Below are 17,730 nucleotides of genomic sequence, written 5' to 3' on the forward strand. Positions count from 1 at the left end.
AGTATTTGGTCACCTACAAACAAGCAAGATTTCTGGCTGTCAAAGAGGTCTAACTTCTTCTAACAAGGTCGAACGAGGCTCCACTCGTTACCTGTATTAGTAGCACCTGTTTTAACTCATTATCAGTATAAAAGACACCTGTCCACAATCTCAGTCAGTCACACTCCAAACTCCACTATGGCCAAGACCAAAGAGCTGTCGAAGGACACCAGAGACAAAATTGTAGACCTGCACCAGGCTGGGAAGACTGAATCTGCAATAGGTAAAACGCTTGGTGTAAAGAAATCAACTGTGGGAGCAATTATTAGAAAATGGAAGACATACAAGACCACTGATAATCTCCCTCGATCTGGGGCTCCATGCAAGATCTCACCCCGTGGCGTCAATATAATAACAAGAACGGTAAGCAAAAATCCCAGAACCACACGGGGGGACCTAGTGAATGACCTACAGAGAGCTGGGACCACAGTAACAAAGGCTACTGTCAGTAACACAATGCGCCGCCAGGGACTCAAATCCTGCACTGCCAGACATGTCCCCCTGCTGAAGCCAGTACACATCCAGGTCTGTCTGCGGTTTGCTAGAGAGCATTTGGATGATCCAGAAGAGGACTGGGAGAATGTGTTAGGTCAGATGAAACCAAAATAGAACTTTTTGGTAGAAACACAGGTTCTCGTATTTGGAGAAGAAAAATATTGAGTTGCATCCAAAGAACACCATACCCACTGTGAAGCATGGGGGTGGAAACATCATGCTTTGGGGCTGTTTTTCTGCAAAGGGACCAGGACAAGTGATCTGTGTAAAGGAAAGATTGAATGGGGCCATGTATCGAGAGATTTTGAGTGAAAATCTCCTTCCATCAGCAAGGGCATTGAAGATGAGACGTGGCTAGGTCTTTCAGCATAACAATGATCCCAAACACACAGCCAGGGCAACAAAGGAGTGGCTTCGTAAGAAGCATTTCAAGGTCCTGGAGTGGCCTAGCCAGTCTCCAGATCTCAACCCCATAGAAAATCTGTGGAAGGAGTTCAAAATCCGTGTTGCCCAACGACAGCCCCAAAACATCAATGCTCTAGAGGAGATCTGCATGGAGGAATGGGCCAAAATACCAGCAACAGTCTGTGAAAAGCTTGTGAAGAGTTACAGAAAACGTTTGGCCTCCGTTATTGCCAACAAAGGGTACATAACAAAGTATTGAGATGAACTTTTGGTATTGACCAATACTTATTTTCCACCATGATTTGCAAATAAATTCTTTAAAAATCAAACAATGTTATTTTCTGTTTTTTTTTTCTCCCACATTCTGTCTCTCATGGTTGAGGTTTACCCATGTTGACAATTACAGGCCTCTCTAATATTTTCAAGTGGGAGAACTTGCACAATTAGTGGTTGACAAAATACTTATGTACCCCACTGTATGTATGCTTGATTATTTTGGCGACATTTAGCTGGGAGTGACGCCATACTTTGTGACTGTTAAATCCATTGGAATCCAGTTGTTTTTTCGGAGTGTTTTCCGCATTCGTACTGATATACTCCTGGGTTACCTTTTGTCTGATTTAGATGTTCCACAAGCGCATCGCACCACCATATTGGATGTCCACAGCTTGTTGATCCTTTTAGTCTTCCGTAAAGTTTTATGGCAGTACACAATTTCAAAACAACCAAATCAATTAAACAATGGGGCATGTGAGATTTTTTCGGATCATGCTGTCTTGACAAAGGTCTCTAGGACGTATGATTGGTCGATGGCCATGTAGGAGGCGGAGTTTGTGAACGGTCAATTGAGCATTTAAGCAGGTGAAGCCATCCTCAGTCATTTGCATGCATTTTTGTACACACAGGGGTTCCCACTACCATGAGAACAAATACATTGTGGTGGTGACTGATGGCCATCCCATTACTGGGTACAAGGAGCCTTGTGGCGGAGTACAGGAAGCCGCAAACGAAGCAAGGCTGCATGGTGTCAAGGTGTTTGCTGTCGCCATCTCACCTGATCAGGAGGTATACGCATCGGTTTTTAATTCAGTAATAGAGAACCACTTACCTTGCAAAATCTTCAAGAATTAAAATACACTACAAGACTCCGTTATAGTTTTGGTAATTGTGATTACTGCTGTTTGCACTACCATAAGGACTTTATTAGTACCTCTGTAATTTGACGGTATTGAAGAGTTGGAAATGTAAATGACTTGGGAATTACTGTGAAGTAGTGGTTAGCTGTCTTCCTCATTCCTCTGTATGGAGTTTGCATGTTCTTCCCATGTTGAGGTGAGCTTGCTCCAAAATACGAATATTAGATTAACTGATGATTATTTATCCTACTGTATGAATGGATGTAATTGGCAATAGTTGTCAGCTCATGCCCAAAGTCAGCCAGGATAGCTGCAGCTTGTCTCCAAACCAAATGAAAACAAGTGGTAGTGAATATTGATAGATGGGTACATTGAATGGCAGCTATCTTGCCAAAATTAGGTTTAACCCTTGTATTCTGTTTGGGTTAAAATTGACAGGTTTTCAAGGTCGGGCGTGCAAAAATCAATGGTACTTTTTACATATCTAAACTTGAAAACGGGTGAGTCTTGACCGGAAAAGAATATACTGAAAAAGTTTAGTATTTTCTGGCTGAGTTAGATCACAGACTAGATTTAATCCACCAAAAATGTGGGCAGATTTCAAACCCTATACAAGGGTTCAAAATGTGTGCAGTACATGACATTTTAATTTCATTCCTGAACTCTAATTTCAAAGATCATTATATGTTAAATAATCCCAAAATAACAATTATGTATTACATTTATGTTTAAATAAAATATTATTTTGTATTTTAATATTCATAACAATACCAATATTCTTAAATGAGAGAAATGAATGCAAAATTATATGGAAAAATACTAAATTTGAGTAAACGATTAAAAGAAGAAAAAAAATCTTGCGTAACGTTCTTATCCTTCAATTTTCTGTTCCGCCTTATAAACCTGCTTACAGTGCAACAAATACTAAAGGACTTTTGATACAAATGCTCTGTAAGTAAAGGGGTGAATCAGAAAATGATGAGAGGAGTAAATTATATTTTTACAAGATTAAGAGATTAAAGACAATTACAAGGAATTGCATACCTAAAGTACTTTATAGCGTTTTTTTATTACCGCAGTAACAATTAGAACAGAAATCGTCCACTAATATTAAACGGATGTTTATATATGTCTTAATAGGACACCAGACTTTCCATTATCGCCACAGACCAGAATTACCGGCAGAACTTCACTGCCGCAGATGACTCCAGAGCCACCAAGATTGGAACTATTCGAACCATCATACATATGATTGTATGTGTTAACTTCTCCTACTTCTTGTTTCCTTTTATTAATCTTACAATGTTTTTTTTTTTTAGATCTAACACACATTTTACCTTCTGTTTTCAGACAAACGAAACCAAGGATGTGGTATGTCTGCTAATATCTTTATTATTTTTCAAACAAAATTATTTAACATATTTCACTGCCATTTAACACAACATTCATTTTACCTGTAAAAAGTTTGAACACATTTTCTCTCATGCTATTGAAAGATAAAATGTCTACCAACTTTTGAATATGTCCTTGCCAGATCAATCAATAACTGCATTTTTTTTTTTTCTTTAAATGTTCTAAACCTGATTCCTCTTTGTTTCCCCAGTGCTGCTCATTTGACTGCAATGTAAGTGGTCAATGTCTTTTTTTAAGCGTTCTTAGAGAAAATCAATATGCTGCTGATCACCTGTCATCTTGGTTTGCCAAAGGCACAAGGAGGCCCTAAAGGACCTGATGGGGAAACTGGCAGCATGGTATGATGATACAAGATTTCTCTGTTGGTTTGTCAGTGCAAAAAATTAGTTTGACCCTGACTAATTGAGCCATTAACTCATTCACTGCAATTGACAGGATTAGACATCAAATCCATTTTAACTGGGATGACTAGCATTGGTGAATGATGTTTCAATGCCAGTGACGTCTATCGCTGTCAATGGCAGCCAATGAGTTAATTTATAAAATAACATTGGAGCCATTAGAACAGTAGGAAGGTTGTTGATGTCTTTCCTTTGTTTCAATGTTGTAAACGGCGAAATGTCAAATTTAGGTCAAGGTAAAAACGGCTCATTTTTAAAGCAAGTCTGGTTTGTCTATCACCTCATGTTTTGAATACATGTATCATTCTGTTCTTATATTACCTCAACAGGGAGAAACTGGTAGACCGGGAATGCCAGGAGAGAAAGGAGATATTGGTGCCGTGGTAGGTATTTTGTAAACTCAATCTTCTACTACTTTGACATTACATCATCATCTCTGGATTAAATAATAGTAAGAAATCCTGAACATTACCTGCTAACTGTATTTCCCATTCTGTTACAGGGCAGTGTTGGAGATCCTGGTCCTGTTGGATACAGTGGAATGAAGGTAAAACAGCCATTAAAACACTACTGACTGTGTCACAGTGGAATTCAATGCGGATTCTCGGCCCTGTCAACCAGTTTTAGTACATGTTAATTACATGATTGTGAGAATGATATTAAATGGACTTAGTACAAGATTACTAAATCTCAACAACCCTCAAATTAAATACATTATAATGTGTGCTTTGCTTTTTGCAGGGAGACCGAGGTGGGAGAGGACTGAAGGTAAAATCAAGTTAAATTTGTTACCGAGTTACCACGCAGTGCAACGTTTGGGCATAAGACAGTAACTGACCAATGCAAAATGTTCTGCGCAGGGAGAAAGAGGGCACAAAGGCTACAAGGTGAGCTTGATTTTGATGTCCGACATCCTGCATTCGTTTGTGCTTGCTCAGTTTTTCTGAGCATCTGTTTGAGTGTTTGCCATTTTTTCACTTTCCTATCTGTGTCTGTGCCTCTTCAACAGGGAGAAAAAGGCCTAAGGGGAAATGATGGCATTGATGGACGCAAGGTAAATTACAAACGGTGCCAACCTGTGACAAATCTCAAAATAACATTTAACTATCCAGGGAAATTGATTCATTAAAACTAAAATCCATTGATGCCTATTGTAAGGAATTAGCCACATTCCAGATTTTTTTTTTAACCACAGATGCCTGTTGTCGCTAATTTGCATCATACATAAAATTACTGTATTTTCTGGACTATAAGTGGCACAGTGTCTCTTTTATAGTTTGGCTGGTCCTGCGACTTAACCCTAACCCTTATAAGTATTTTATCAGAATAAGACTTCTAAAAACATATTTATGTACACTTTATTCACATCTAAGTATACTATATGTACTCAAACACAAGTATCGTATGAGTGAGAAAAGGAATGTACAGTATGCATTATTTTTTTAATACATCATTTTATAAATTTATTTTATTTACATGTTACAAACGATTATTTAATGTTCTAGCGATAACATGTGCATTTATGGGGTTATATATACACCTATTGATATGATATATACCGGTACACAAAAAAATGTACAGTATGTTAAAAATGAGGGAGTGACACTGGTTCGCAGTTTTTCACTTTGCACAGTCTGTTCTGGTCCCCATTAATAGCGATAAGTTAGGGATCACTGTACTTTTGTGAGACCAATGAAAGTCGCCCCCCCGCTCTTCATTGTGCATTCTACGGCTGGTGCGACTTATAGTCCAAAAAATACAGTCTGTTTAATTATTATTTATGTTTATTATTAATCCAAACAATTAACTCTCACTTGATTTAACATCTACTTGAAAGCACAAACATGCAAAAGATTCATAACTCAATTATGTATAAATAAATACGTAAAAATTAAAGAATTATTAATGACTTGCAATACTTTTATGTAAATAGAATAATCTTTAGAATTAAAAGAATATAATTAAATGATGAGACTTAGAATTTTGTGACATTTGTTGTGGTCATTAATAATGTTCAAATGTATTGTTTTGTTTTTTCGTCACAGGGTGAAGCTGGTTTCCCTGGTCTTCCTGGCTGTAAAGGATCTCCTGGATCAGATGTAAGTTCAAAATCTCGGTCAATGTGATAACAATGCTTGGGTAAATCATGTATTTATGTCACATAACCTGCGGAGCCACCTGAGTCTATCCAGTTTGACCATTACTGAACTGACTTTGCAGTGTGTAAATTGTCAATCAGATGTATTTGGGATTAAGTTAAATTCACTCAATACTCCTACCACACACAAATGTATTTCATTGGTATGTCCTATGGTGTGAAAATGTTTTTGAATCCAGAATAGAGATGTAGTTTACAAGTTGCATATTTAAACATAGAAAAATTACACTGCTTTTGAGCACAGTGTCACGCGGTGGCGACATGGAGGACCCAAATGCAGGCAAACGGGGAGGCGAAGCAAAGTGGTGATCATCTCCCCAAAAATTTTTTAATAATCGTAACAAACAAAAACAACAAGTACAAACAAAAAGACTGGGACTCAAAAAGGCAAGGTTCAAACACAAATCAGGAGTACTAACAAAAACTGTGGATCAAAACGTACTTAATCAAAACAGAAGGCTTGAACAGGATATCAACACAGGGTAGGCACTTAGATTGACAAAGACCCAACAAGAACAGACATTGGTAACAAGACAATGAGACACAGGTGGTTGAAACAAGAGGCAGTCAATTGGTCAAGACACAAGGAGTGGGCCACAACAGGTGAAATCGATGGGTAATCACATGGACAACAAACACAAGGGCAAAATCCTAACAAAACAACTCAAGACATGACACACAGCTATTTTGTAACGTCACGCACATACAGATAGACTAATTACTGATGAATAATGACGTCACAAAAAAGGGCGGGAAATCTGGGATACTCTCATATGATAGGCTAAACAAGTATGGGCATTGAAAAATATCTGCTCGCAAGACAGGCGACCACTTCCTGGAGTTACTTGCTTTTATTGACGTTTTTCTCCTTTATTACACATCATAGAAATAAGTTACGTTAATTGTTTTTCAATTTGTTGATCCTTTCATGCCCAAATTACGATTTTTTTTTTTTTTTTTTTTTTAACCCGAACATCGGCATTCATTTAACTCATTGGCTGCCATTGATGGCGCAACACGTCGAACCCAGTGAAAATTCACCTTTGTCAATGGTAGCCAATGAGTTAAATACTATGAAAAAAAAATCTACTTTAGTGTGTTACCCCAGTAATACACCAGGCATGTCTGCAGCGCATCAGTGTTTCCGACGCGTCAGCGTAGTGAAACTACATGTAAAGTCAGGCAGCAAGTGCACACGGGATGCAGAGCGGCTACGTTTCAGACGTGTCCTAGAAGCGGTTAAAGGCAATAATACCTGACTGCAACCCAGGGCCAAGCAACAGCCGCTACAAACCACGCCTCGTACAAACCATGTCCCTACAAACTACGTACACATGATGCTACAGTGATAGCATCTGATGCGTCTCATAGATATCACATGTACTACTATACGGAACTAGATGCGAAATGATAGACTCGGTGGCATTAATAAACTCTTAAAAAAGTAGGCTTCTCAGGCAGGCTTTTGTGTAGCGAACCTAAGGTGAGTAAATTTTTATCTAAAATACTACTACGGCAAAATCTTGACTTGAATCTGTCTTTAAATGCTGAAGCAGTTTTAACACTTTCAAATGTCAAAAGTAGACAGAAGAGAAATAAAGCAATAATGCAATAACGGAAGCAATTTTAAGAACTTTAACGGTTGAGTCACAACATTAAATGACAAATATAGCAAAGGTTGCAATCTAGTTATGTTTATGCACGCTCCTGTGTCCACAAGAGAGGTGGGTAGAGTGGCCAAAAATTTTACTCAAGTAAGAGAAGCTTTACTTCAAAATAATATTCGTCAAGTAAAAGTAGTCATCCAAAAAATGTACTCAAGTACAAGTAAAAAAATTATCCAGTGAAAAGAACACTCGAGTAATGAGTAACATTGCGAGTACAGGTAAATGCTTTTTTTGTTTGATTTTTTTTTTTTTTTCTTTTAAACAATGGTATTTTTTTATTCTCTCATCACAAACCTATCTATATGAACTGTTTTATGATGATACAGTAAAATAACCCATTACATAACGACATTAAGCCAAAGAAATGTACACAAAAAAATCATTGAATTCAGGTGAGAGAGAAAAAAAGACAGAAATGAAGCATTATTCGTCCAAAAAGTGTTTAAATAGTGAATAGTTCCTTCATAATTACTATTTTGAAATTAAAAGGATCATATCTCCATTTATACGTGGTCAGCCGGTGGTAAATAAACACTGGAAAAGAGGTTTAAATCCGTGCTTTCGAGTCAAGTTGAGGGCAGCGCTCTATGTCAAATACTTCATTTTTTACGGTGCTTTAAAGAGGCCAAGTGATTGAACAGACTGGCGTGATCATAGAACATGAAGCTTGCCTCAGATTGGTCATGTCAACAGTGAGTCATGTGATTATTGTGACATCTTATTGATGAAATTGGTAGAGCTTCTCATGGCATCACTGGCAAAAAAAATAATAAATCTAGTATGAAGAATAAAGAGGAATAATGTAACGACTCTTGTGTAGCCCAAAGTAGCGGAGTAAGAGTAGGGTTTTTTTTCTTCACAAATCTACTCAAGTAAAAGTAAAAAGTTTGGCTTCGTAAAACTACTCTTAGAAGTACATTTTTCTCAAAAAGTTACTCAAGTAAATGTAACGGAGTACATGTAATGTGTTCCTACCAACCTCTGGCAATACCCCTGTGTCTAGATAGGTTTAGGGTACGGAATTAGGCTAGGGCCTATTGTCCCAAAAAACTCCACATATTAGTAAACAAATTCTTCGCGCCACCGTACCAACAGCAGGTGTGGTTTGTAGGGGGCGTGGTTTGTAGTGGCTGTCCCTTGGCTCTGGGCTGCAGTCAGACCATTAAACAAGTTGCACACGAAACAAATGCCAGTTTATTATTTGTCGTGAGACGCAACCCTCCTGCTTCAATCAAACTACGTAGTTTCGAGCAGACTGGAAGTCACTAGTGTAAAAATATGGTGGATCTGGTCAATCTTCAGAATAATATGCAATTAATTTTATTCATTTCTGAGTGGCGCTTTCACTTGAAAAAATTAATCAATGAAGCTTTTTAAACCTTTTATAAGAAAAACAATTATTCATTGAGGCATTTGATTTGTAATTTTTTTTTGTCGTTGCAATTGTTTTTCTCTTGAGCACAGGACTTATTTCTTCTTTCAGAAATAAAGCTGACCAACACGCAGAGTCTGAAAGGCAAATGGTTGTTGTATTGTTATCTTTAAGTAGCCGCTATTCTCTGACTCTCGCGCGATCTTGCAATCCTTGCGTGAATCGATCGAGCTGCTCGATAGACACTGTGCTCGTAAAATGCATCCTTTTGAAATTGGAGGCGAGCGTCAGCAGTATGTTGACGCTGCAGACGGGCCTGGAAAAAAGCGGGGTTACTTAGGGCCGTAAAGAGAGTATTTCTGTTTTTATTTGTGCTGTCAAATTTATCACGTTAACGGACGGTAATTAATTTTTTTAATTAATCACGTTAAAATATTTGACACAATTAACGCATGCACGGAATGATCCGTTCATGCGTTGCCTCAAACATTTTACATACAATGACGCCCTTTTAGCACATTGAGAGCGAAAAGGCAGAGAAATGCAAGTGGACACAGGCGTTCATTGGACCGCGGTTTTTATTGGGTTAAGCTTTGGCAACTCTTTCACAACAAATATTAGTATTGTTGCGAACGACATGGGGAAGTATGACAGGAGACTAACTCTACTCTAACTTAACACACTTAATTGAACACAACGCACTTGCAGCCACCAATGACAGTCATGGTTGCCCAACTCCCATCATCCATTTGGGCAGAACAGTTAAGTTGTTAGAGTATCATTTAGTAATAGCACAACAACAAAAATATTCCTATCTTTCCCAAAAGACGATCTTTTTCTTAACACACCGCAGAACATACTATATACCATTTGCAGCCACCACTGACAGTCATGGTTGCCCAACTTCCCATCATGCATTTGGATGGAACAGTTGAGTCGCCACAGTATCCTATCTCTCAAAAAAATAATGTTCACAAAAAGAAAAGCGCTCAATGCAAAGAGAACTGACATTCACAATCAAAATAGCTATGCAAAATACACGTAAAACTTACTCAGACTTTGCTTTGCTAGATCTCTAATTACATTAAATCTCACCATTGACACCTTGTGGTGTATTTCAATCACTACCTTACGTAATTAAACTATTAGTTTATTTTTTGATTGAAAATTGTACAAATTTTATTAAAACAAAAACATTAAGAGGGGTATTAATAATAAATTACTATAACTTGTACTCAAATTTATCTTTTAAGAACTATAAGTCTTTCTATCCGTGGATCCCTTTACTCTTGTGGATTTATAGTTATAATATACAAATATGAATGTTGAATGTTTATGTCCGTCTTGTGTCTTATCTTTCCATTCCAACAATAATTTACAGAAAAATATAGCATATTTTAGAGATGGCTTGAATTGCAATTAATTAATTTTTAAGCTCTGATTAACTCGATTAAAAATTTTAATCGTTTGACAGCTCTAGTTTTATTCATTTTAATTATATTAATTTAGCTTTTGTTAACATTGTATCAATTCATAAATTGAATTTATAATTACATAAGAATAATATTAGAAAATTTAATGGTGATTATTTATTTTTTTAATGCTAATATCTATTTATTTAATGACCAAAAGGAGTCACTTGCCCTATAATGAGTTAAAGGTGTTATGTATCACTTTATAATCGCTCTCCACTGTAGTGACAAATGTTCCTGAAAGGGTTAAACAAGATTCTCTCCGCACATAGTAAAGGAGTTGTCCTTCACTTTAAGTCACGTTCATCCACGTGTGTGACCTTCCTTGCATGCTTTAGATATTAACAACTGCTTTATAAGGCAACTAGCTCATGAAATGTTTACATCGTTTTTTTGACTCGAGGTCTGCACGTAATCTCATGTGCACACAGTATTTATTTCTTTTTCTTTATCATAATAATTCCTGGTAACTTTACAGAACCATACAATATATGCCAACAACTTGTATCTGCATAGGTATCAGGCATGTAATATACAAATTAGCTATTATATACAGTTGTGTGATTTTCAATGTTAATCCTTGAGCGGCTTTGACCGATATCAGGCTCAGAACCTGGAGGCCTTCTGGCTCTTTAATCATTCCAAGGTTTACATTCTTGCTGTCACATTGTTTAAATGAGGCCATGTAGACATATTACACATAAACACACATACATGCAAGCTCGGTTGCCGCCACAATTCAGTGCTGAGGTTTCAACTGTTGTTGTCTTTATCTTTCAGGGTCTTCGGGGTGAGCCTGGGCCGAAGGGAGACCCTGGTCCTTATGGGCCAAAGGGAGAAAAAGTAAGACATCCGCTTGTAAATCTTGTGATTCATGTTTTGAAATAAACATTGTATAATAAGTGTGCTTATTCCAGGGAGATAGTGGAAGAGACGGAGAGCCAGGACGATCTGGAAACTACGGGCCTTTAGGTCCTAAGGTAAACCAACAGACAGAAAACAAATACAAATGTAAGGTTCTGACATTATCCTGCGCTTTGGCAGGGTGATCGTGGACCCCGTGGCGCTAATGGCGACAAGGGAGAGCGAGGCGATGATGTTAGTGAGGCGTAAATCAAGTCTCAACTTTGGTACCGAAATGGTCACGAAATTGTCACGCTTTCTTTTGTGTTTCAGGGTGCACCTGGACCAGACGGACCTCGTGGCAGCATAGTAAATCATGTTAATAATGATCAATTTTGGTTGGTTTGTATGGGCTTAATGGTTGGTTATCTTTTTGTAGGGAACAGTTGGAGAGAAGGGTGAACAAGGATCCCGTGGAAACAGAGGGCCAAGAGGAGAGCCAGTAAGTCAAGATAATGACAACGTCAGATTCATAGAGAGGAGAGGGAAATGTTTTATTAGTCCCTCATTGCACTCTTTACAGTGCCTGTATTAAAAAGACTATACTGTAGGTCATGCAGCTGCATGTTTGCAGAAATGATGTCAGAGCTTTTCAGACCCAAAAATTGGGGATTTGGTGCCATGCTCAAAGGCCAGTAAGGGAATTTATTCGTTAGATATGGTCTGGTTTTGGATACAGCCCTTAAAGCCCCCAGAGGTCCTCCTTTAATTCTCAATATCTGTTTAGCTATATTGTTGCAGCCTAGACTGGCATGAGTGCCACTTCATTGTTTTGTCTTCCATTTTACTTTGGGTTAATTACTCTGGGCCGCAATTTTAGATCTGACAGCTGTTTTAAACTCATTTTTGGGTACGGAATCTTGAATGTTAAGGAAAGTGTTTTTCATATTCTTGAAGAAAACAGGATTTCATGGTTCAAACTCTTGACGTGTTATGGGAAAAATAGGTTTTTGATTCAGCACCTAAACATTAGATCAAAACTGCTCTCATACATCAATTCATATAAATTGTGTTTCCCAGGGTTTTCACACTTTTAGTTTTTTAACATGTATATATAATTAATAGAGGCGTGCGAAATTTCCGATTCTTAGATTATTCGCGATTCGGCCGTGGAAGATTCAAGAACAATTCATAAACATCCAAATTCCGATTATTTAATTGTACCAGGTAAAACACAGTCAGCGCGGTCTTCAGGACGCTACAGTATGAGGAACGGACCGAGAGCAAATATGATGTTCAAATCATGCCGCTAGATAAAAAAACATAAATACCTGACTGTGGCCGACAGCTGGTTCAAACAACGCCCAGTTGCTAGTTGCTACAAACAAACGGCCACATATGGCTATAGTAGATATCACATATATGCAGAACTAGATGCTAAATGACAGACGACTGCGGTGTTAGAACATATAAAAAGAACTAGATGCGAAACGACAGGCTTGCTGTTTAGTAGTTGCCGCGTTGTAAACAGCCGCCATCTTAAAGCAGTAGACTTCTCTAGAAGGCTCTGTTGTAGCGAACCTAATTAACTTTTTATCTGAAATACTCCTAAATCAGCAAAATCTTGACTTGTATCTATCTTTAAATAATGAAACAGTTTTAAAACTTTGACATGTTGTAAGTAGACAGAAGGGAAATTAGGGAGTAACGGGAAAATTTTAACAACTTTAACGGTTGATTCACATCATTAAATTAATTGAATGTAGTTTAAAGCTGCTGATGCAGAATGGGGACTTGAGTATTTTATTTAATGTTTTTAACTGTTAACGTGATACTTAAATATTAGTTTGGTTTAGCCTAATATAATTTTGAAACTATTTTGGAACTAATGTACAAAACATTTAAAGGGGGGAGTTTGGGTGACATCAATAATCGATTTATAATCGAATCGGAGCCTCTGAATCGTAATCGAGTCGTTAGGTACCCAAAGATTCCCACCACTAATAAATAACATAAAAACCCAAAGGAAAACTAGGTTAGTTGATTTTATCCTTAACTCGTTGCCTAGAGTTGAAATCCAATTCATTTAAACTGGGAGGATTGGCTGTGAATGCTCATTTTTCAGTGCCGGTGCTAGGTGTCCAAACCAAATGAATGGGATGTCCAGGGCTGTCAGTGGCAGCTAATGATGAAGTTTTGAGAATTGCAATAATCTTGTGAGATGTTTGAGCTTTACATTTTCATTTGACTTCAATCTAGGTTGGTCGATTTTCAGACTGAGATCGAATAAAAATTTTCATTGATCTCGGTGATTAGCAGAGTTATCGACTCTATGCATACGCCAATTGAATAGTTTGGCAAATTCTGAACAGTCCCTGACAAAAAAAAGTCAATTATTGATGGTTTTTAAGCAGTTTATTACACTTCAAGTGAGGTCAACTGTAAAGCTAAACATGCAAAGAAAATCACATATTGTGCACTAAAATGTCAAATGCAGTTCATACTTCACTCTAGCGTAATACTAATACACAGTTGTAGACGTCATTGTATGGAAATTTCCATTTCAAAACGAAAAAATATATATATATTGTGTCAATTTCCAAATTTGGGACAGGTTCCAGGCTCACTGAATAGTCTCCTTATTTCAATTTATCTCATGCATTCAAGGATTTTAAATATTGAAACAGACTGCTTTATTGAGTATTGCGATGAGCTGTTTCATTCTTTTTTTAAAAGGTTCTTTTCATTGTCAGGGAGAACCAGGACCCCGTGGAGAGCAAGGACGTGAGGGCTCAGCTGGCCCCAACGGAGACCCTGTGAGACCTGCAATCACTCAAATAGAATCATACATACAGTTGCACATTGTTTTCAGTCTGATGTTTCACCCAGCAACTCCATAAAACACCCATTTTTCACTTTAACAGCTTTTAATTTCCAATCAGAGAACGTGCATGTACATTGGAGCGCCGCGAAAGGGGAATAGACTGGGATAAGACATTTTAACAGTGTTGAACCTGGCTATAGCCCCAGAATGCTGCCCACTCATGCATAAGCTTTCTCCTCCCAAACTGAGTGTTCAACCCCTCCCGGGAACGTCTACACTCATTCTTTCCCTTCTGACTCAGTTCTTCTCTCCAACTCCTGCAGCCAAAGCCTCAGTATGGTTCTTAATAAGGCTCCAGGCAGTGTATCAAAAATAATGCTCTTGCACAGAGGTTACTTGCAGTAGCCTCCGTGATGTCAGCGCTTTCAAAGGATCCTTTGTGCGCCTCTATTTTTCCTCATCAGAGGTGAAGAGAGAGTAAAGAACTACTGTACAAAGTAGGGAAAACCTGTTAGGGTGTGCGACGAGAGGGGATCCAAATGCAGACAAGCAGGGGTTGTGGCGAATAATATTTTATTGGCGAGCACAAACAATAACGTGGCGGGCGTAAGTCGTTCTGCTCGGGGTAGCTGAGCCGACGCGGGGTGTGGAAGCTCGGAAGAAAGGCAGGCGTGGGATCCGATAGGGGCGCGCAAAGTCAGGACCTGGGGCGAGAAGAGAAAAGTCGTGAGCCGGGGATCAGATAAATAATTAAGTACGCGAGATGCAACTGACGTGGTAAACAGACTAGTTGATCGGGCAACGAGGTGGTGGCGTCCACTGGCTTATGAAGATGGCTGATTGTAATTGCCAGCAGCTGTGGCCGCTCCACCCGTCTGGCGTCCAACCTGTAAATCAATAAAACACTCACACCTGCCCAAGGTGGGCCAGGGATCAGGAGGGAGGGGCCGAGGCCCTAACAAAACCACTGCTCTCTTGTGCTGCTATTTTAAGGAGGCTCACTGTACACGCATTGTAGCAAATTGCATACAATGATTTTACACTTTTTGAATTATACATTCAAATACCGAGACTCGTGAAATAAGCCAAATATTACAAATGCTTTGGTAGTAATATCTTCATTTATTTTGCTTGCAATGAAAAGACACAAAACAGAATGGGAAAAAAATGTAAGAATTATCATTTTACACAAAACTCCAAAAATGGGCCAGACAAAAGTATTAGCACCGTCAGCCTAATACTTGGTAGTACAACCTTTAGACAAAATAACTACGAACCACTGCTTCCGGTAACCATCAATGAGTTTCTTGCAATGCTCCACTGGAATTTTAGACCATTCTCCTTTGGCCAACTGCTCCAGGTCTCTGAGATTTGAAGGGTTCCTTCTCCAAACTGCCATTTTCAGATCTCTCCACAGGTGTTCTATGGGATTCAGGTCTGGAATCATTGCTGGCCACTTTAGAAGTCTTCAGTGCTTTCTCTCAAACCATTTTCTAGTGCTTTTTGAAGTGTGTTTTGGGTCATTGTCCTGTTGGAAGACCCATGACCTCTGAGGGAGACCCAGCTTTCCCACACTAGGCCCTACATTATGCTGCAAAATTTGTTAGTAGTCTTCAGACTTCATAATGCCACGCACACGGTCAAGCAGTCCAGTGCCAGAGGTAGCAAAGCAACCCCAAAACATCAGGGAACCTCAACCATGTTTGACTGTGGGGACCGTGTTCTTTTCTTTGAAGGCCACATTTTTTTTCCTGTATACTATATGTTGATGCCTTTTCCCAAAAAGCTCTACTTTTGTCTCATCTGACCAGAGAACATTCTTTCAAAACGTTTTTGGCTTTCTCAGGTAAGTTTTGGCAAACTCCAGCCTCGCTTTTTTATGTCTCTGAGTCAGAAGTGGGGTCTTCCTGGGTGTCAAGTTCAAAAATAGACCCTTAGGTAGACATTTGTAAAATTACCCAAAAATAAGGAGAGAAGACACTCAGTTTTCTTGGCCAAGGAGAGCAAGGAGGGACTAGACAGAAATGCTAGATTACGCTGTACAGCCACCAAATTTGATCTTAAAAAAAAAAAAAACACCTTGCTCTTTCTTTTATTAGGGGTTTGTCCTAACACAGAAGGGTTCCGCCCTAAAGGGAGCGGGAAAGCAAGCTGGAGACACCCATGTGATTTTGGTTGGCAATATGTGAGCATGTAGGTGGAACTAACTAAACACGCGTGTGTAAGCAAGGGCACTTAGGTAAAGTGGTCAGAATGACCCAGACACTTCAGTTATGCAACGCTGCGGCCATGGAAGATGTCCTCGAATGGAAGATTGTCCTCGAAAGTCTAGACGAAAGTCCAGACGTAAGATGCTGAAGATGTCCTAGAAGGTCTAGTTACGCAATGTTGCGGCCATGAAGCAAGGCAGTTATCACCCCGACCCTTTTTAACACTTTGTAACACTTAAACATTATACATAGTATAGCAAGCAATAATCATTTACTGGTTATATCAAATAAGAAAAAATATGGCAATATGTGTTATGTATGTACTAGGTATATATGAGCACAAGCAAATATTCAATCAATCAAGCAAATATTCAATCAACCCTCGATAATTAACCCAACACTGGGTATCCTACAATAGAATCTCTTTTCATTGAGACGCCGACGGATAGTGCGGGTTGATACTGTTGTAACCTCGGACTGAAGGACAGCTTGAAGTTGTTCAGATGTTAGTCGAGATTCTTTATCCACCATCCGCACAATCTTTTGTTGAAATCTCTCGTCAATTTTTCTTTTCCTTCCACATCTGTCCATGGGCTTTACACTTATTGATGACACTGCGCATGGTAGAACAGGAACATTCAGGTCTTTGGAGATGGACTTGTAGCCTTGAGATTGCCCATGCTTCCTCACAATTTTGCTTCTCAAGTCCTCGGACAGTTCTTTGGTCTTCTTTTCTCCATGCTCAATGTGTTACACACAAGGACACGGGACAGAGGTTGAGTCAACTTTAATCCATTTTAACTGGCTGTACGTGTAATTTAGTTGTTGCCACCACCTGTTATGTGCCACAAGTAAGTAACGGGTACTGTTAATTACACCAATTAGAGAAGCATCACATGATTTTGTTTTGATTTTGTCCAGCCCATTTTTGGAGTTAAGTGTAAAATGCTAATGATTTAATTTTTTTTCCATTTTCGTTTGTGTTTTTTCATTGCAAGCAAAATAAATGAAGATATTACAACCAAAGCATTTGTAATTACAATGATTTTCTGGGAGAAATTGAGCATTATCTGACAAAATTGCAGGGGTGCCAATACTTTTGGCCAGCACTGTAGTGCTAGGTCCAAGTACAAGAACACCATTAGGTTCATATTTTTAGCTATATTTATGATTTGTTAATTACCATCAATTAGTATTAACAATAAAATCAACAAATCATAAGAAAAGGTATAAACACAAATTGGTAATAATTTAGTGTAACCTTCCCTCTTAGGTATCACTTTAAGTAAAGGTGT

General features: G+C 38.5%; 1 protein-coding gene across 1 annotated transcript in view; it reads left to right on the plus strand.

Annotated features, from left to right (window-relative positions):
* Window positions 1-17,730, plus strand: part of col6a1 (collagen, type VI, alpha 1) — a 68,413-nt gene that overhangs the window by 7,414 nt on the left and 43,269 nt on the right. Inside the window, exons 4-20 of the mRNA XM_057857338.1 lie at window positions 1,845-2,004; window positions 3,216-3,329; window positions 3,426-3,446; window positions 3,679-3,699; window positions 3,782-3,826; window positions 4,219-4,272; window positions 4,392-4,436; window positions 4,631-4,657; window positions 4,750-4,776; window positions 4,899-4,943; window positions 5,935-5,988; window positions 11,339-11,401; window positions 11,476-11,538; window positions 11,603-11,656; window positions 11,735-11,770; window positions 11,841-11,903; window positions 14,155-14,217. Coding sequence (XP_057713321.1) covers window positions 1,845-2,004; window positions 3,216-3,329; window positions 3,426-3,446; window positions 3,679-3,699; window positions 3,782-3,826; window positions 4,219-4,272; window positions 4,392-4,436; window positions 4,631-4,657; window positions 4,750-4,776; window positions 4,899-4,943; window positions 5,935-5,988; window positions 11,339-11,401; window positions 11,476-11,538; window positions 11,603-11,656; window positions 11,735-11,770; window positions 11,841-11,903; window positions 14,155-14,217 — 955 coding nt within the window. The remainder of the gene's footprint in view (window positions 1-1,844; window positions 2,005-3,215; window positions 3,330-3,425; window positions 3,447-3,678; window positions 3,700-3,781; window positions 3,827-4,218; window positions 4,273-4,391; window positions 4,437-4,630; window positions 4,658-4,749; window positions 4,777-4,898; window positions 4,944-5,934; window positions 5,989-11,338; window positions 11,402-11,475; window positions 11,539-11,602; window positions 11,657-11,734; window positions 11,771-11,840; window positions 11,904-14,154; window positions 14,218-17,730) is intronic.

The sequence above is a fragment of the Corythoichthys intestinalis genome, chromosome 14 (assembly GCF_030265065.1).
Source record: "Corythoichthys intestinalis isolate RoL2023-P3 chromosome 14, ASM3026506v1, whole genome shotgun sequence".
Taxonomy (NCBI): Eukaryota; Metazoa; Chordata; class Actinopteri; order Syngnathiformes; family Syngnathidae; genus Corythoichthys; species Corythoichthys intestinalis.